Here is a 21,054-nt window from a genome sequence, read left to right as displayed (position 1 = left end):
TTCATGTTTTTCCTGAATCTCTCTCCTTTCTTTTCCCAGTTTTTCTTCCAACTCCCTCATTTGATTTTCAAAGTCTTTTTTGAGTTCTGTCATAGCCTGAGACCAATTTCTGTTTTTCTTGGAGTCTTTAGATGCAGGAGCTTGTGCTTCCTCATCTTCAGACTGAGTGTTTTGATCCTTCTTGGGCTCACAGGCAAAATATTTATCAATGGTATTCCTCATTTTTCTCTGCTTGCTCATTTCCCCAACCCAAGCCTGTTTTGGGGGTGCTTCCTGAGCTTTTGGGACACTGTGTGAGGCTCTGTTCCCCCCTCCTGGTCTGTGAATGACCATATCTGCACCCCTTTGCCACAGGGCTGAGGTAGAGGGGGCCCTGCTGTTCTATTTGGTGGGGGGGGGGGCCTAGACTGCAATCAGGTTCTGAATGTGGTGAGAGCCCCAGAGTCCTGTTCCAGGGGCAGAGGACAGAGCTCTGCAGTCTCTCGCTTCACTCCCCTCCCTCAGCTCAATGGGCTCCGCCTGCTTCTGTTTCCTGGATCTGGGCTGAGGTGGCCACTCTGCTTGCTATGTGCCCTGAGGGCTGGGCTCCACATGCTTGCTCTGGCAGAGGTCCCCCGCTGTTCCCCCACTTTGTGCCCGGTTCTCCCCGGGGTGTAGCTCAGGAGACTCCCCCACTGCTGTAAGCTGGGGCTCCCAGTGCCCTGGGGCTGCCTCTGGGAGAATGAAGTTCTTTGGCTCTGGGGGGGCCACCCCTCTGGCCGGCCGCCCCTCCGACCCCAGGGAGCAGAGCCTTTCTGCTCTTTTCCAGATTACCTTGAGTAGGAGAACTGCCTCACTGGGTCCCTCTGTGGGTTCTGTCTCTCTAAAGTTTAGTTAGAGTCCTTAGTTTATAAGTTTTATCAGAGAGCGCCTAAGACTGGATCCTTTCTTGTCGCCATCTTGGCTCCCTACATAACATTTTAAAGTTTGAAAATTGTTTTGTGGAATCACCATTAATGCCTCTCATATTATTAATTCTGTTTGTATTTCCATGCAAGAAAAACATAAAATAGTCCCTGTGCCTAAGGAGTTTAAAATTTTTTCAGAGAAGATAGTGCATGCACATGCACGTGCACAACACACATACACACATAAATACAAAGTAATTTTGACAGGGAAGCTAAGAACAAGAAAGTCTTCCTAAAGGAAGTGTACAGAGGTAGGGGTAGGGTATATCTCTGGGAAAATAATGGATCTAGAACTGGAAGGCTCTAGACATTGATGCCAGAGAGGTTAGGTGCCAGCAGGGATTTAAACAGAGCTTCTCTGACTCCTCCCACTTTATTATGCTACCTTTAAGGCAGGGATGCAACCCCTAACAAGCTTTTTGTTTTGTTTTCTTTTTTTAGGTTTTTGCAAGGCAATGGAGTTAAATGGCTTGCCCAAGACCACACAGCTAGGTAATTAAGTGTCTGAGGCCGGATTTGAATTCGGGCTGGTGATCTATCCACTGCGTCACCTAGCCGCCACCCCCCCAACAAGTTTTTGATGGGCAATGAGGCCCAGAAGAACTAAAAGATTGGATTCCTTGCTTGAAGGCATGTAGAACAGCATTTGGACAGAAGTGTTCTAGGTGAGGAGGAGTAATGAGGCCAACTGGGTTGTACCATACAATGTGTAAAAAGATATATTATATAATAAGATTAAAAAGAATTAGTTGTCTTTCCCTGAATCCATCCCACCTAACTTCCCACATGCTGTCAAGACGGCCACCACTCTTCCTGTCTTCCCTGGGTCCTTGATTTCATTCACCCAACATAACCAATCAGCTGCTAACTCTTACAGTTTTTGTCTCCCACATATGTCCCCTGCTCTCCACTCACACAGAGATCCGTCGCTCATAACCTCTCCCTTATTACAATAGGCTCCAATTTTGTTTTTCTGCCTCAAGTCTCTCCCAAACATTAAAATCTAACCCTTCACACAGCTCCCAAAGTACAGATCTGGCAATGTGACCATTCTGTTGCTCAGCTAAGTCCAAGAATTCTATATTACATGTCAAACCAAGTATTAACTTGCCTTGTCATTTGAATCTCATCCTAACCTTTAAAGCTTTTCTCTTTTTGATCTTACATGTACTCTCTATGCATTCTACAGGCTAACCATATCAGCCTACTTGTTGTTCCAAACAGAGTATCTCCTATCTCCAATGACTGTGTCCCCCATTTCCAAAATGCTCTCTTTATATCTCTACTTGTTAGAAGCTCTGCTTTCCTTCAAGATTCAAATCAAACACCATTCACCTTCTGCATGCAATAGGGCTTCCCTGGCTTTCCCTTCCTACAGAAGTCAATTTATGACTTCTTTATCTAATTTTTATAGTGCACATATAATCTCTTCCATTGGGATGTAAACTCTCTGAGTACAAGAATTCCATTTCACTTGTATCTTTATATTCACAACACTTTGCACAAAGCAGCTAGGTGGTGCACTGGATAAAGCACTGGCCTTGGAGTCAGGAGGAAGGGAGTTGGAATCCAGCCTTGGGCACTTGTCACTTACTAGGTGTGTGACTTTGGGCAAGTCAATTAAAGCAGACTGCCTCTCATCCAGGGCAATCTCCAGTTGGCCTGATTCCTATCTGGTTACTAGACTCAGATAACTCTGAAGGAGAAAATGAGGCTGGTGACTTAGCACACCACCACCTCAGTCAAATCCAATTCATGTGCTTGACATGGCATCACCTACTTGATGTCATGGTCTTCTTCTAGAATGAAGTACAAACATCCTCACTTTGCACAAAATAATTCCTAATAAATACTTTTTAAATGATATGCTTAACAGTCATTTCTAAATGTTCACTATGCAGATGGTGATGAAGGGACTGGAGCTTATATTATAAATTAGAGTTAGATAATCTTGAAGTCTTCTGGGTAGAAATGAATCTGAATCTTGGAGACAACAAGTGATATAATAGTGTGTGTGTATGGATATGGATATGGAGATATGAATATGTAGATATACATATATGTATGCCTATATACATACACACACACACATACACACATAGAAACTTGGGGAATATTTATTGTTCATGGACAAGACATGGATAAAGATCAAGTAAAGGATATCAGGGGAGTGATGAGAAAGGTAGGAACATAAATATCATAAAATTCTAAAGAAAACAGAATAACTAGGAGAATAAGATGATCAGTACCTACATATGTTGAAGGGAGGTCAAAAAAGGAAGACTGAGAAAAGGTCATTAAATTTAGAAGTTACAGGATCACTAATGACTTTGTAGAAAATCATTCCTATTAAATAATATGGTTACTATCCATCTTGCAGAGGATTTCTAAAAAAGAAAAAGTCAAGAGAGGAAGGGGAATCAGCGTTAGTTAAGAAGAAGAGGTAAAACACTACAGAAAACATGAATGGTAAGTTCAAGTGAAAGTGTTTTTTTTAAGTTTAAAACCTGTCAGAGACATGAGCACACTCAGAGATAGCAGGAACTTGTATACGTGGAAAGAATTAGGGCAATCTCTCAATGAGAGATGAAAGGATGAAATAAAAGGTAAATGTATAGGATTTGGCCTTGCCAAGAATAGGCACCTCTACTTCTGAAATAGTACTAAAAAGATGGTAGAGTTAAGCAGTGGGAGAGGACTGACTAAACTACTTTTAATGAAGTATGAAGAGAGATCTCAACCTGAGAATGTGAGGGAGGGGATGCTGTAGGAGGCTTGAGAAGTAACAATAAGGTCTGGAAAAGGGTTGTGCTGAGTGGAGAATAGATTAGGCAGTAGTACAAGAATTGTCTTGCATCACTCAGGATTCATATGAGATTAGATAATATAAATATATAATGGACCTAAAAATCATGTAAGGGTTTATGGAGGGAGGGAGTGATAGGGAACGATCAAAGAGACAAGAGATTTGAGAGTAGATGATACTATAGAGTGGAAATGGTCTGTAAAGGAAATGAAAGAATGAATGAATAACTAAGAGAAAGAGGAATTAGAAAATGACCCTTTTGAGGGTCATGATATTGGTAAAGATGAAACAATAAAATATTATGATGAGCTAAATGTTATCAGAGTTCATGAAAATTAAAGAATGATGACAAAATAAAAAAGCATGCATCTCTTTGTAGCTAAAACAGAAGAGATCGAGAAATTGCATATATTGAAGATATATAGAAAAGTATAATTTAGTCCTTCTGAAGGTGGGCAGGATTGGGGATAAAGAAGTTTGAATCTGGTACTCAGCTCATTTAGGAAGGAAGAATATCTCAGGTGTCAGTAAATTATGGCCAATAAGATCTGAATTATGTGATAATTTGAATAACATGAAGATAATATGAAGATCAAATGAGAAGCTGCTGAGTAATAATGGTAGGAAGTCTGCAAGATGCAAATGAGAGCAACATGAAGCTGGTTTACTCTTTATCACAGTGATGATAGTAGCTAGCATTTATGTGCCAAGAACTGTACAAAGCATTTTAAAATATTATCTCATTTTAATCCCCACAACTTTGCAAGATATTATTATTGTCATTTTACACTTGAAGAACTGGAGACAAACAGGTTGAGTAACTTGCTCAAGTTCACAAATTATGAGTTTAAGATCATATTTAAACCCAGGACTTCCTGACTCTACACTCAACCCTCTATTAACTGAACCACCTAACTGCTTCTGACCAGTGAGAGGGGCATGAGAAAGGATAATCAACTGGAAAGGGACATGAGAGAAGAGTAATATTATTAGGAGAAAGCCAGTTGTCAATAAGTACCAAAAAATGAAAAGAAAGAGAAAGGGAAAAGGTTGACAATGAAAAGAAGTTTGTTAATTATGGAGAAGGTATAAAGAAACTGAAAAAAAAAAAGTTAAGTTACTTGACAGAGAGATCTTTCTATTCAGTACAAACTCCAAGAAGAACAGTGAAAGAGGGGATGGTTCTTTATAAAACAAAATATTTAAAGTATCCATTTTTGTAGTAGTAAAAGACTGGAATTGTAAATAAGAAATAATGAAGATGTATTTGGAGAAATATAGTGGTTTCTTTGCAGTGACACAGAGTGAAGAACAGGAGTGAGGAGAATGTAGTTTATATAATGATTGTGGTACTATAAAACAAACAAAACAAAACAAAACGAGAGAGAGAGAGAGAGAGAGAGAGAGAGAGAGAGAGAGAGAGAGAGATCATCTACTATGTGACTGACTACTAAACTGAAGATCTATAGAGCCATTGTGCTCACCTCATTGTGGTATGCCTGTGAAACCTGGACTGGAACAGTGCCATGCCAGGGAACTGAAATACTTCCATTTGAATTGTTTTAAAACTCTGAAAATCACCTGACAGGATGATGTACTGAACATTGAGGTTTTTCTCAAACTAAACTGCCAAACATTCAAACTCTATTACAATGAGCACAACTCCAATGGGATGGCCACAATGTCCTTGCCTAAATGAAGGATTGTTATAAGGCAGTCACTCACATGGTAGTCAGAAGACTCACTACAATGTGGACACTCTCAAGGTCTCTTGGAGGAACTCTGGAATTGATGGTAAGATAAAGGAAGAAATTGATAAAGGATCACCCATCATGGCATACTCTCACAAAGAAAGTGTTGTACTCTATGAACAAAGTAGAAAGAAATGCAAGTTGCAGCAGACATTTAGATAATACACCTCAAATGTTCACATACCCTATGTGCCTGATCTGTGGCAGAGTATTCCAAGCTCATATTAGTCTAAACAGCCACAGTCAGACACATTGCAAATTTAATCTATGTTACAAATATCATTTCATATGATATAAGAACTAAGGAATATTAAGGTAACCAGAAATTAAGAGACATGCCCAGAGTAAACTGGGTAATAAATGCTGAGACTAAATTTGAGCTCAATTTTCCTGACTCCTTGCTCAGTGTTCAATTTTCCCACTAAATAGCAGAATTCCACAATGGAGGAACTATATCAGAGTAATAATAAATTTTTAAAAATTAAGAATTTCATTTTGAACAAAAAAATTTTGAGAGTAATGTATGTATATGTGTATATGTGTGTATGTATGTGTATGTATATGTGTGTGTGTGTGTGTGTGTGTGTGTGTGTGTGTGTGTGTAACTTGCAGACCTGTACTTCCAAAAGAAGTCAGACACATTGCAAATTTAATCCAACATAATGATGCCATTTTACTCCTCTTGGAGAAAGAAGGGTAACACTCAACTATATGATACACATTACAAATATCATGTCACATGATCATTAGAACTAAGGAAAAATAAGGCAACCAGAAAAGAAAAATTCTTTCAATGTTTGATACAGAATTTAAATCTTATACCTAATATTCCCTACATGTCATCTAGTCAATTTCTGTTTATTGTCCTTCTCCATTCTATTTTTTTCTAAAATATTTGGTCACAGGCAATATTTTTTAAATCCTATCTAGAGTGCTGATAATTATAAAAGAAGTTTTAATGTTTACCACATTAAATCTAAGACAACCTTCCTCACATGTTATTTTTCCAGTTTTATAATAAGGAAACTTAAGACAGAAAAAGATTAGACAGTATTAGAGGACAAGTGTAAAATCTGAGTCTTTCTGAATCAAAACCCAGTGCTTTCTCTAGCAGATGTATGATCTACATTAGTTTCTTATTTATAACAGCATGTAAAACTTATTCCCAGTTTTATTCACTTTATTACTTGTGAACCAGCAATACTATGAATTTACTTTATCTTAATCTATATGTTTTATATTACTAAAAGTAAGTTTTTTGTTTCATTCTTGTTCCATAATTTTAATCTGTAACTTAGTGTCTTAGTGTTTATCAAGATTCTTCCAATCAGGGTGGCTAGGTGGCACAATGGATAGAGCACCAGCCCTGGAGTCAGGAGTACCTGAGTTCAAATCCTGACTCAGACACTTAATAATTATTTAGCTGTGTGGCCTTGGGCAAGCCACTTAACCCTGTTTGCCTTGCAAACCTAAAAACAAAAAGATTCTTCCATTCAGTCCTAGTCAATTGTACACTAGTAGAAAGCAGTGGTTTACTTAACTTTTCAAGTACAAAAATCATTTTTAAGATTATAAAAAAGTATTGACTGTCTATATGATAAATGTTATATTAATATTAATTATCATTAGTTAGCCTAAAATGATACACGGCAATGCTTGGTGCATATATAGATTCTCATTTAGTCTAATGTGTTATGTATCTCCCTAGTGATTCACAATTCTAGGTTACACAGATGTAGAGATTGTGGCTTGAAATCCCACTTAATACAGTTAGACACATTTTAATTCTAAATTCTACATTTTATTTCCTATTAAGTCTACTTTGACTTTCTGTCATTTATAAAGATTTGAAAGCAAGAATCCTCTGCTGAATTAGACAAAGGAATATGTGCTTTGTAGATTTTTTTTAAAAATTCATCTTATTTTCAAAGCTTAAAGGAAAGTGGTTTCATAGATAATAGCCACAAAATACCCTTATACCAAGTCACTTTTATTTTAGTTATTGATCTCTATTATTTAATTCATGCTATAGGATTAGGCAGGATTACAGTTTCTCATGGGTATTTCCTTGATAAACCTTTTAAGTCAGGATCGAAGCAGAAATATCTATAACACTGAGTATAATAGAAGAGGGGTTTTTTTTTGTGGAAATGTATGGCAGATTCTCTCCAGTTGAACATATTTATGTAAGAATATGGGTGAGATATCATAGCAAAAGTAAAATTTCTAATTAGCCTGAAAGTAAAGCACAGCAAAAATGAAAAAATTTTTTAAATCTGCTTAAGTTAGGGGCGGCTAAGTGGCACATGGATAGAGCACTGACCCTGGAGTCAGGAGTACCTGAGTTCAAATCCAGCCTCAGACTCATAATAATGACCTAGCTGTGTGGCCTTGGGCAAGTCACTTAATCCCATTGCCTTGCAAAAAAACCCCTAAACCCCCCCAAAAAAAAAAAATTTGCTAAAGTCTATTGTGTCACCTTGAAAACAAGCAAAACTTTGAAGCTTTGCTATCTTCTGAGGCTAAAACAATGAAGAAAAATAATTAATCAAAATTGCAACTGCTAGGCACATTAAAGGGGAAAGAAAGGAAATGATCTTTAGTATAAGATAGCTGTAGTATCTTTTGTAATAGCAAAGAAATGGAAGGGAGTGTCCACTGATTAAAAAAAATCACTGAAGAAAATTATTGTATATAGGGTAAAGGAATACTGTCATGCTATTATAAGACATTAAAAATATGAAGAATACAAAGCAAACACAAAAATGTATTTTAAAAGATTCTAAGAAAAATCCTACAATAGGTGGGAGGGAGAGGGAGAAGAAATCCTTATTAACAACAGTAATGCACAGTGAAATAACAGAAAATATAAATCTGGTCAATTCCATGACCATTTATGACGTCAGAAAACTACTGTTAAAGTATGTTTCCAGTATAAGGAAGTATAAGACCTGGTGGAACTATAGGTAAAAAACAAAGTATATATTTTTCACATGGGACTTTTATATTGATTTTTGTTTTGCTTATCTATAATTACTTCAATAGAAAGTTCTGTGTAGATATGAACAGATACCAGTGACAGGAAAATTAAAATAAAATGACAAAATACCTTTTTATTTTTTAGATTTTTACAAGGTTAAGTCACTTGCCTATAGTCACATAGCTAGGTAATTTTAAAGCGTCTGAAACTGAATTTGAACTCAGGTCCTTCTGATTCCGGGGCCAGTGCTCCATCCACAGTGCCACCTAACTATTCAGATGCCAGTAGCTGAATTTGTGAATTAATTTTTAAAAGATGCTTACAAGATATACATATCACAAAATTTTCAATAAAACATTTAAATAGTAAATAAAATTAAGGAGCATCTTTTCAAAAACCTACCATATAGCTATAGAATCAATATTACCATACTGTAGTTACAATTATGTTGCTTTTTAGGTTTTGGCGTTTTTTTGCAAGGCAATGGGGTTAAGTGGTTTGCCCAAGGCCACACAGCTAGGTAATTATTAAGTGTCTGAGGCTGCATTTGAACTCAGGTACTCCTGACTCTAGGGCTGGTGCTCTATCCACTGTGCCACCTAGCCATCCCCACAATTATATTTCTATAAGATATTGCAACTTTTTTTTATTTTTTGTAATCTCTTTGAGATCAAAGACTATTTCACGTGTTTTTTTGTATTATCCCCAGCACCTTGCATAGTAGAAGACAAAAAGTAGGATTATAGTGTATGTTTACTGATCAGTAATCACAGTTTGTATGATATGTTTCTGTGTCACCTAAGATATATATATATGTGTGTGTGTGTGTGTGTGTGTGTACATATATATATATATGTATACATTGATATCAATGACAAATTTAGATCTCAAAAACTCAGACAAAATATTAAGAAATTACTAACAGATTTTAAGATGTTTTGGCCACATTTTATATAGAAAGGGTACTTGATTTCTGACTATCTGATGCTAAATTTTTCCTTCTCTTCTAATTCTTACAAACTTTTTGTTTCCTTCAAAGTTAAAATTAAAGTTTTTATATGAGGCCTTTGCTGATCCATGCACACATTATTTCTCTCTCCTCATCTCATTTTTTTGTCTCTGTATCTCAAGGGTCTAATACATTAGAGTAGTGTAACATTTGCTGATTTATTGACTGGGTCATAAGAGAAGTTCAGGTGATACCTTATATCCATCTTTCTTCCATTTTTTTTGAAGGCTTGTTCCATAAAAGATTAGATTATTCTACTTGGCTTCAACATAAGAACTTAGTCTGGGACACCTACTTGTCTGGGTTATTGCAGTGGAAAATCTTGCTCAAGATAGAAGTTGAAACTGCATAATCTATATTGAGTCTACAAACTCTAAGATATAAGAAATTTGAATAATTATTCATAATCCCTTTCAGACCAAGTTTTGATTTCCCTATTAACTATGACAGAAATATGAAAGTTCAGACATTCAGACTCGTCAATAATAGCTATCGTTAAGTCCGACAAGAATCGTCAATATACTATAATGTATTCAATTATCACAGTATAAATAAGTATTAACTGTGGCCTAAAAATGAAAAAAGAAGCAAGAAGAAATGCAATCAAGACATATCAGGAAGACCTGAGCTAAAATCTAGTCTCAGATAGTTACTAGATATGTGACCCTAAGCCTCGGCTTCTCATCTGTAAAATGAACTGGAAAAGAAAATGGGCAAATACTCCAGTATCTTTGCGAGGAAAACCACAGATGGAGTCATAAAGAAACATACATGACTGAAAAAGAACAAAAAAAGGAAAATGCTTCTTCTAAAAATTACCTATGCTCAGAAAGGGAAATTCGTGGGAGATTTTTTTCTTAACATTTTAAAATATAATTATTTACAAATTGACTATCCTTATGGAAGAAAGCAGTAGCTTAGATAATTCAAAACTAGGAATCATTTAGACTAGTTATAAGGTACTTAATTTGAGAATACAAACTTCTCTAAAATAATTTTGCAGAAGATATTAAACTGTGTAAAATTTGTCATTTCTGTACATACAATATAAGAAAAGACAGTGTTGAAATAGGAATCAAAATTCAACATAGTTAATAAAGAGTTAATAGTTAATCTGCTATTTAGATAGCCGAGAACTGAATCTGTGAATGAATTTTCAAAAGATGCTTACAAGATATGCATGTTATACGGCTGATTCTGATTCAGAGAGGTTTTCAATGAACTTTATATAGTACTGCAAAAAGCTAAGTATTGACCTTTTTCTAAACTATAGTCTTAAATCTTCTTAACTTATTTTTGTTTTATAAGGTATTACAATTTAAGGAAAAAAATCTTCTTTGAATCAAATCCTGAATTTTCCCTATTATTATTTAAAGATGTTTGAGTGCTATTCTAAAGAACTTCACATTCACCAACCCAAAATTTGCCTACCAGTCTCTAAAATATACCTCAAAATATATATTAATTGACTAATATTCAAAATATAGTTAATTTTCCAAAGCCAATAATAAAAATATCATACATTTTAATCACATAAAGGGAAACAGTGGTTCCCCCCAGGAAGCACTCTATTTCAAACCAACAAAAACCTAATTCAATGCAAACATGTAACAATATTTATAAACATATTAATAGAAAAATGTTATTCTCTTTAAAAGGAAAAAATTATTGCCTCAGAAAGCTCAATCTAATGTAACTATTCAAACAGATAGCACATTTTAAATATTTCATCTAATTGCTTACTAATTAGAGGTCTTTTCATCCAAAAGTATTTTTCTTTAAGTTTTGGAATAAATGAAATATCTACTATACAAACTGGTTTAATTCCATTTAAATTCAAACAAATGAAGTAAAGGGTTAAAGAAGGAAGTATATATGTCTTTCAACAACACTCATCTGTATTCATACACAAATTCTACAGTTAGTACACCTATGTAAAAATGAATATAGATTTGATGCTTACATTGCAAAAGCACAAAATTTTTATAGCATTCTACACCATGTTTTGGGGACATGATGTTTTTCTTCTTAAAAAAAGATAACATTTATATCTTACTAGCTATTAGCCCAACAGCAATGTTAATGCTAGAAATATTTTCTATGGATTAATCAAATAATACTGGCAAAGCTTATTATATAAGACAGAAAGGACATTTTGAAACTTCTATAAAAATATTTTTAAGTATTGTGAACACATATGAAATATGAAGAAATATTTACCTGACAAGCAATCTGTACGAGGTAGACCAACTCCTTGGATTCACAGCCATTTTTCATACCTTCATTCTGCTCCTCTGAGAGTGAAAGCTATACCATAGGAGAAAGAATAAGAGAAGCAAGAAAGAAAAGAAAACAAGAGATCCGAGGTCAGTGGACAAAATCAAGACAACCACGTAACAAGACTTAAGGACAAAATTCACATCAACTTTCTCTAAGACATGTCTAGGGGCAGATAGGTGATACAGTGGCTAAAGCAACAGCCCTGGAATCAGGAGGACCAGAATTCAATTCAACCTTGGAAACTTAATACTTACATAGCTGGGCAACCTTGGACAAGTCACTTAACCCCTTTGCCATGCAAAAAAAAAAAAAAACCCAAAACAAAACAAAAAACAAAAAATAAAAAATAAAAAGACATGTCAGGTAGAAAGACAATGTCTGTTTGGGGGCAGTCACATTAAACATTTTGAGGACTTTCTAAAAATAGAAATCTTTCAAAATTATCTATATTCTCTATGTAAAATTTTAACCTAGGAAAAATTATACAGTAGCAACCCACTCAGCCCACCAAAAAAAAATCCTTATTTCATTCATCTAATACATATTGAGTAATTACCATATGCAATGTCCTAAATAAGTTGATGAAAGAGGAAACAAAAGAAAGGAAAAATTTCGATATGTGAGAACAAACTAAAGAAAAAGTAATTTCCTTCAAAGTATCTGATCAAGTAATTCCCTTCATCAATGGATTCAAGTGGCTTCCCACCACCTGAATAAAAATTAAGATTCCTACAACCATGCCTCAATTTAGTTTTCCAGTTTCACTAGACATTAATTCCCTCTCACATACTGCAGTCCAGATACATCGACTTCTTCTCAGCTCCCTGCACACAAGACTCTCACCACCTGTCTCTGTGCCCATGCACTGAGTCTCCTCTTTATACCTTTGACTCAGAGTAATCATTTTCCCTTAAGATGCAATTCGAACATAATATTCAACATCTTTCCTATAACCCGCAAATGCCAGTACAATCTTTTCAAAAATATTTTGTATTTAACTATTTTTATATTACTTATAATTATTTATTTTATATTAAGCAAGCATACTCATGTAACTGTTGTCTCCCCCATTAGAATGAAAGTTCTTTATGATCAGGAATTGTTTTATTCTTTGTACTTGGATCTCCAACTTTTAGAAGAGGCCTTTCACATAATAGGCACTAAGTATTTGTTGACTGATCAGTAGAGGAGATGGAGAAGCAACTAGAACAGCCTAAAAATGGGAAAGACAAAAAAAGAAACAGAAAACCTAAGATAAGAAAGACAAAGATACCGGGGTTTAAAGAAAAGAGTTGAGAATAATGGACACCACAGAGCCAAGAACATGGGTTGAGAATGGACTGGGAGGCAAATCCACCAGCAGTTAATACAATAATTTTCATGTGAAGTGATGAGAGCTTGAATCAATGATGGTAGTATCAGGGGTGAGTCGAGGTCATATTTAAGAGCTGTTCTAAAGATGAAATCAACAAGTCTTGGCAATGATGGGGTATATAGGAAGTGAGAAATAACAAGCAGTGGAAGATAATTTCTTTGCAAGTCTGGGAGATTAGATGGAGGATGTTCCCCTAAACAGTAATCAGGAAGTTTGAAAAGAGAAGTATTCAAAGAAAATGAGCATGTTTAGTTTAAAATGTCTACTAGTCATTCAGTTCTAGATGTCTGAAAGAAAGTTGGGTGATATGAGATTGGATATCAAAAGAGGGGTTAGGGAGATAAGATTTCAGAGTCATCAGCAAAGTTGTCACATTTTTTTAAATTTTTTTTTAGGGTTTTTTTTTTGTTGTTGTTGTTGTTGTAGTTTTTTGCAAGGCAATGGGGTTAAGTGGCTTGCCTAAGGCCACACAGCTAGGTAATTATTAAGTGTCTTAGTCTGGATTTGAACTCAGGTACTCCTGACTCCAGGGCTGGTGCTCTATCCACTGTGCCACCTAGCAGCCCCAAAGTTGTCACATTTTAAAAAGGAAATTGATCAAATAGAATGAATCCAGATTGAGGGACCAGGACAGTGAGATGACTAAAAATAGTGTACCATATTAGACAGTTGAAGAAATGAATATTACTTAGAGTAAAAAAAGAAAGACTTGGGGGTATGTTAGAATGGGGTTTTATTTTTTCAAGTATGTAAAATTTTATCATGCAGAAGAGAGATTAGGAAACCTTTTTGCCTTCAATGAGGGGAAAATGAATGATTCAAAACTGATTACACTTTGGGATAAAAAATATAATTCAAGCAAAAAATAAAATCTATAGTTTTGTGATTTAATGATTTCTCTCGCATTAGAGATGTTCAAGTAGATTAGATAACAATTTGTTTAGTGATGATGTAGAGAAGGTTGACTTATTAGGCACAGAGTTGGACTACATCATTTCAACACTTAAAGAGTATACTAAATAGTATACTAAATATACTAAATTTAGTATACTAAATAAAAAACAAAGCGCTCATATGTTTGAAGAGAGACAGCAGAGCTCTGTCCCCTGCCACTGGAACAGGACTCTGGGGCACTGAACACATTCAGATCCTGATCACAAGCTAGCCACACCCCCATGGAACAGTAAGGGCCCCCCCCCCAACCTCAGCCCCATGGCAGAGGGGGGCGCTTATGGTCATTCACAGACCAGGAGGGAGGACAAAGCCTCACACACTGAGACCCTTGTGGGAGTGTCCCAAAAGCTCAGGAAGCACCCCCAAAACAGGCTTGGGTTGGGAAAATGAGCAAGCAGAGAAAAACAAGGAACACCATTGATAAATATTTTGCCTGTGAGCCCAAGAAGGATCAAAACACTCAGTCTGAAGATGAGGAAGCACAAGCTCCTGCATCTAAAGACTCCAAGAAAAACAGAAATTGGTCTCAGGCTATGATAGAATTCAAAAAAGACTTTGAAAATCAAATGAGGGAGTTGGAAGAAAAACTGGGAAAAGAAAGGAGAGAGATTCAGGAAAAACATGAAAATGAAGTCACCAGCCTAGTCAAGGAAATCCAAAAAAATGCTGAAGAAAATAGCATGCTAAAAGCCAGCTTAGGTCAAAAAGATAAAACAGTTCAAAAACTTATTGAGGAGAAGAATGCTTTAAAAAGCAAAATTGGCCAGATGGGAAAAGAGATTAAGAAAAGAGATAAGAGGAGAACAAATCCTTCAGACAAAGAACAGAATTCAGGGAGATTGATGAATTTACCAGAAATCAGGAATCAATACTTCAAAATCAAAAGAATGAAAAATGTGAATATATCTCATTGAAAAAACAACTGATATGGAAAACAGACTTAGGAAAGATAATTTAAAAATTATTGGAATACCTGAAAGTCATGATCAGGAAAAGAGCCTTGACATCATTTTCAAAGAATTACTACAGGAAAATTGCCCTGATATTCTAGAAGCAGAGAGCAAAATAGAAATGTAGAGAATCCACCAATCCCCCCAAGAAAGAGATCCCAGAAAACCAACCCCTAGGAATATTATAGCCAAGTTCCAGAAATCCCAAGTCAAAGAGAAAATATTACAAGCAGCCAGAAAGACACAATTCAAATACCGTGGAGCTGCAATCAGGATCTCACAGGACTTAGCAGCAACTACACTGGAAGCTTGTAGGGCTTGGAATATAATATACTGGAAGGCAAAAGAGCTTAGAATGCAACTGAGAATCAACTACCCAACAAAACTGAATGTCCTCTTCCAGGGAAAAAGATGAACCAGGGGAATTTCAAATGTTCCTGTTGGAATGGCCAGAACTGAACAGAAGGTTTGATCTTCAGATACAGGACTCGGGTGAAGCACAGAGATTGGAGGAGAAGGGGAAAATATGAGGGACTTAATGATGATGAACTGCATGTATTCCTGCATAGAAAAATGACACTGATAATACTCATATGAACCAACTCAGTTAATAGAGCAGGTAGAAGGAGCTTTTATAGTTGAAGCACAGGACAAAGCTGAATTTGAATATAAAATATGGTGTAAAAATGGAGTCAATAGAAAAAAAGGGAAATGTAATGGGAGAAAGAAAAAGGAGAGGAGGAATAGGCCAAGATATTTCACATAAGTTTTTTTTTGTATTACAATGAGCTATTGTAATGATATGGAAGGGGGGGAAGGCAAGGGGGAATGAGGGAATCTTTGCTCTCCTCAGAGGTGGTTGAGAGGAAACAGCATATATACTCAAAGGGGTATAGGCATCTGGAGGAAGAAGGAGAGGGGAGGACGGGGGAAGGGGGGATGTGAATGATGGAGGAGAGGATGGACCATGGGCGGAGTGTGGTCAGATATAACACATTTTCTTTTTTTTTTACTTCTTACAAGGGGCTGGGATTGGAAGGCCTGTCTGGGACCATAGGGCCAGGTAGATGCTGGGCCTAAGGGGTGGTATGGGGGCTCAGGGCCTCTTGGCCCCAGAGCCAGGGATCTGTCTGCTGTGCCACTCAGTTACCCTACAGCAGAGTCAGAGTGAAAGGAGAGAGAAAATATAGTACATGGTAGTGGAGAAATACGAAAGGAGCGAGTTACAATCAGCAATGGCAACAGTAGAAAAATATGGAAGTACCTTTTGCCATGGACTTATCATAAAGAATGTGATCCACCCATTACAGAGTTCTTGGTTTTGGAACAAAGACTCAAGCACATTTTTTATTATTATTATGGGGGGGGGTGCAGGGAAAATGGGGCTGGGTGGCCTGCCTGGGGCCGCACAGCAGGGTGATCATTGGGTGTCTGAGGCCGAATTTGGACCCAGGTGCTCCTGGCTCAAGGGCCAGTGCTCTGTCCGCCACCCAGCCACCCCTACTATTATTACTATTTTATTTTATTTTGGGTCTTTTTTTTTCTTTTTTTCTTTTGGGTTTTGCAGGGCAGTGGGGTTTGGGTGGCTTGCACATCACAAGGCTGGGTGACTGTTGGGTGTACGAGGCCAGATGTGGGCTTGGGTGCTCATGGCTCCAGGGCTGGTGCTCCGTCCATTGCACCACCTGGCCATACCACAATTATTACTACTATTATTTTTTATTTTAATATTTTTCTCTCCCCTTTACTTTATCACTCAAGCAAGTGGGGGGGGGGTAATTTCATTTACCATTAAACAAGAATATTTTATTAATGTAAAAAACATTATTTGTCCAAAATGAGAATAAATATTAAATTAAAAAAATTAAAAAATTAAAAAAAAAACATGTGGAATGTGAAAGCTAAGAAAGCTCTGAGTTTGATCCACACAATCACAGAGGTATTGTAGAACTGCTCCATTATCCTAGAATTCAAATATGCCACTGAGTTCGATCTACCATTATCAAGTTCAGGCACTATTAGAAAAAAAGGGATACAAGTACAAAGAATGAAGACAACTGCTACTCAGGAGTCTACTTTCTAATGAGAAGATAACAAAGATTGTTCCTACACATATATTTTTCAAGTCTATGAGAAAAGTTTGCAAGTAATTCATTTTCATTTAAAATAATAAAATGTTTCTGAACCAGGACTCTCCATTAAGACTAAAATAAAGCCTACAAATATATCTGAATCAAAAGTATGATTTTTTTATCATATTCATTTTCCTAAATGTCTGTCTTAATGTTCTTAAAAATGTTAATTACATGGTACCATGAATTATTCCCTTGGCATTGATAGTGTCAATTAATCAATTTCTCTGAAATATAAAAGGGAACATATGCATGATAAAAGACTTTAACAATTTAGTAAATATGGACACATAAACATATATAAAATTATATAGGGACATACAAAACATATGACATAATTAGAAAATGAATAAATTAAAATAACACAAAGAAGTTTGTTCAAGATAGTTTGGAAAGGAAAGTGTTTACAGAGGATAGAGACTATGAAACTTGGGAAGGAGGGATTACATTACATGCAGGGGGATACCTGATGCAAAGGTAGAGATGACATGGAATTTCAAGAACCAAAAGTAGGTGTTAACTTGGCAGATTACAAAAGATGGGGGGATAGAAGGTCAGTAATTTCCATTGAGGTTGAAAAGATGGCAATGGGCTTTAAAGTTTAAACAAAAGCTTTTATGTTTTGTCCTAGAGGTAAGTGAACAACCACTGCAGCTGACTGATTAAAGAGAATCGCATGCACAGAACTGCACTTAAGAACAATTATTTTGGCATCAGTATTTAAAATGAATTGAAAGGTTACACTCTAGTCAGAGATATTGTGCAAGTAGAAAAAAACAAAATTTGGCAAATGATTAGATTTGTGGGATTAAAAAGAGTGAGCTGAGAATCATGTCAAAGAAGAATGACAGAAACAGAGAAGTTTGCCCTTTTTTTTAGTTTAGTTTTGTTTTGGGTTTTTTTGTTTTTTTGTTTTTTTGGCAATGCAATGGGGTTAACTGGCTTGCCCAAGGCTACACAGCTAGGTAATTATTAAGTGTCTGAGGCTGGTTTTGAATTCAGGTCCTCCTGACTCCAGGGCTGGTGTTCTATCCACTGCCCCACCTAGCCACCCCTGAAACAGAGATGTTTGGAAGATGAAAAGGTTAAGGAGAAATTACACGATAAGTTCAGTTCTGATGATATGGAGTTTGAAACACCTCTGGGACATCTAGTTTGAAATGTCTACTATGGAGGTGTCAAACAAATAGCACTGTGACCTGAAACATTTCCAAGTGTCCAGAATCCAAATGTAACAGGGAAATATCTTACAAAATAATAATAAACAGATTATGTTATTATATGTTTTTCGAAGTCAATAGACTCTCATAGGGATCTTATAATATTACTACATGGCTCCCAATTCTATTTGAGTTCATATAACTGCTGTAATAAGGAACTAGTGATGAAGGACAAAAGTCCAAGGAAGAGACTAGATCTGAATACATGGAAGAGACTAGAACTAAACGCATGCATGAACATACACATATACATACCTACAGGAGGGAGAGAACAGGCATTAATTAAGCACCTAATATGTGACAGATACTATGCTAAGCACTTTATTCTTTTTTTGTTTGTTTGTTTGTTTGTTTGCTTTTTGCAAGAAGGTGAGGTTAAGTGATTTGCCCAAGGTCACACAGCTAGGTAATCATTAAGTGTCTGAGGCTGCATTTGAACTCAGGTCCTCCTGATTCCAGGGAGTGCTCTATCCAATCTCAACTAATCTTGACAGGAAATTAAGAATGAACCTGAATCATTAATTTACTGATCCTTTTTATACTTGATTTAATCTTGTAACTGTTTTTGTCTTACAACTGCTTAAGTCATGATTCTTTGTCTTTGAATAGAGTTCAGAGTTCAGTTGGTCACTAAAGTGTTAAATTTTTTTAGCTTCAAGGAATTTAACTGACCTAGGTGAATGTGCATGAATACAAGGGAGTTGGGGGCCTGTTATCTTTATTCCATCAAACTATCCTTCTAGGGTGTTTGGTTTGCTATCCAAATGTCTAGAGCACTATCTCACACCTGCTCAGGCAATGAACACTTTTTTGGTCTCATGAGAGAAGAAGGGGACTTGTGGCACAACCAAACTTCCAACCAATCCTACTGTACCCTGGGCCTGAACTTTGTAGCCAGTCATGTTGCTCTCAACATCATAAGATCAGATATCCCACTCTATCCAGTACTCCCCAAAATCTATCAAAGGAACTGTCCTTTTGCTCAGGTACCATGGCATAAATGGAGACAAGCCATTGACTCATTTATTGAAAGACACATGCTCCTGATTATAAATATTATCTTGCTAAGAGAGTTGTCCTTTTGTTTACCCTTTTGTTAAAATTCAATCAAGATAATCCATACATATGAGAAATATAAAAGATAGTCCCTGGCTTCATGATGCTTACAACCTAGTAAGAAAATTTATTTTCTTGACATAGTACTTTCACAGTCCTCCCCTCTTCCAATTATTAAATTAAAGCTACCAATATCTTAGGTAACAGATGGGAACCTTATACTTCCTCCCTCCTACTCGCCTCCCTCTACCTCCAACCTAGTGATAGAAATGACATAATTTGGCAATTGATTAATTATATGTGGGATGAGAGAGACTTAGGAGCCAAGGATAATGAGGAAGTTATGAAACTAGGGAAGTGTTAGAATGGTCAAGGTCTTAAGAAAGTTATAGGTGTAGAGAGATAATAATTATTTCAGACTTGTTAAAGTTTGAGATCTCTGGGACATGATGTTTCAAATGTCCATTAGGCAACTGAAGATGTGGGACTGGAGTTCTGGAAAAGGACAGAGTTAGATACAGAATCATCTACATGAGGCAATATTATTTTCCCTTTCTAGAAATAAGGAACATCATTATAGAATATGCCTGTATTTTCATGTAAATGTACAGTCTAAGCCCCAGCCAACTCCTCTGAAACAACAGTCAAAAGACAGAATAAACCAGCATATTAGGAAGTCTTTATCTCAACTCCTTGAAACACAGCAAACTGCACCTGAGTCCAGCAGCTATTAAAAATGTTAGTAGCTATAAGAAATAGCATATTCAAATTGTCAGTCCCTATGGACCAAATGATGGCATTTCCCTGATTTGCTTTGTTACTATAGACAAAACAAAGCCTTTTACTGACTTGAACCCTTAATTGTAAAACTGTATTTTCTTTTCATAATTTAACCTATGGGAGCTGAATAGTCAACAAGAAAATGTCAAAAAGAAAAGAAAGATGATTTCTGATAGGACCCTTGGGGTATACCAGTAGTTAGCAGGTATGCTAGGAGAGAGAACAGCCAGAGAGGTTAAGAGGAAAATCAGGAGAAAATAGATTAAGGAAACTTAGAGAAGAAAGAATATGATTGGCAGTGTCAAATGCTGCAGAGAAGTTGATTCGAACTGGGAACAGACCAAAGGGGGAGGATTCCAAAATTGAGTAATGAGGGAAATGAAAGGTAAAAATGACTAAAACCACCAAAGGTCTAAAGAGGAGGAAAAGTCAGTCATAAAACAAGAACACACAGAGACAAATTCATATGAGGATATTAAAATACATTGGTAAATGACTGCTACTAGGATTTCTAAATATCTCTATAAATGACTATAAATGCTTCTAAAAATAAAGCAAGAGAAGAAAAACTGAATCAACACTGGATGAAACAGAGAACCCTGTGGATTCCCCAAGAGAACATGAAACCACAACAGGATACTCCTGATAGATTCAAGAGAGAAATCAGTATCTCGAAAGAAATTTTAAAAAAGAATAAAGAGCAGAATTTATAACCTATAGAGCAGAAATAATTAGCAGAACAGAACAATCTGAATTTATAGTGGCAAGTCTTTACAAAGAAGTGAAAGAGAAAATAGAACAGATGGTAATATAA

The 21,054-nt window shown here is 36.2% G+C and overlaps 1 protein-coding gene across 15 annotated transcripts in view; it reads right to left on the bottom strand.

The window, feature by feature from the left end:
- ARHGAP32 (Rho GTPase activating protein 32) overlaps window positions 1–21,054 on the bottom strand; it is a 380,058-nt gene that overhangs the window by 158,378 nt on the left and 200,626 nt on the right. For all 15 annotated transcript variants that reach the window (XM_074216323.1, XM_074216331.1, XM_074216324.1 and 12 more), the window contains one exon: window positions 11,714–11,800. In XM_074216323.1, coding sequence (XP_074072424.1) covers window positions 11,714–11,800 — 87 coding nt within the window. The remainder of the gene's footprint in view (window positions 1–11,713; window positions 11,801–21,054) is intronic.

This window comes from Macrotis lagotis, chromosome 1 (genome assembly GCF_037893015.1).
Source record: "Macrotis lagotis isolate mMagLag1 chromosome 1, bilby.v1.9.chrom.fasta, whole genome shotgun sequence".
In the NCBI taxonomy this organism is placed as follows: domain Eukaryota; kingdom Metazoa; phylum Chordata; class Mammalia; order Peramelemorphia; family Peramelidae; genus Macrotis; species Macrotis lagotis.
This window is presented reverse-complemented; position numbering and strand designations above follow the sequence as displayed.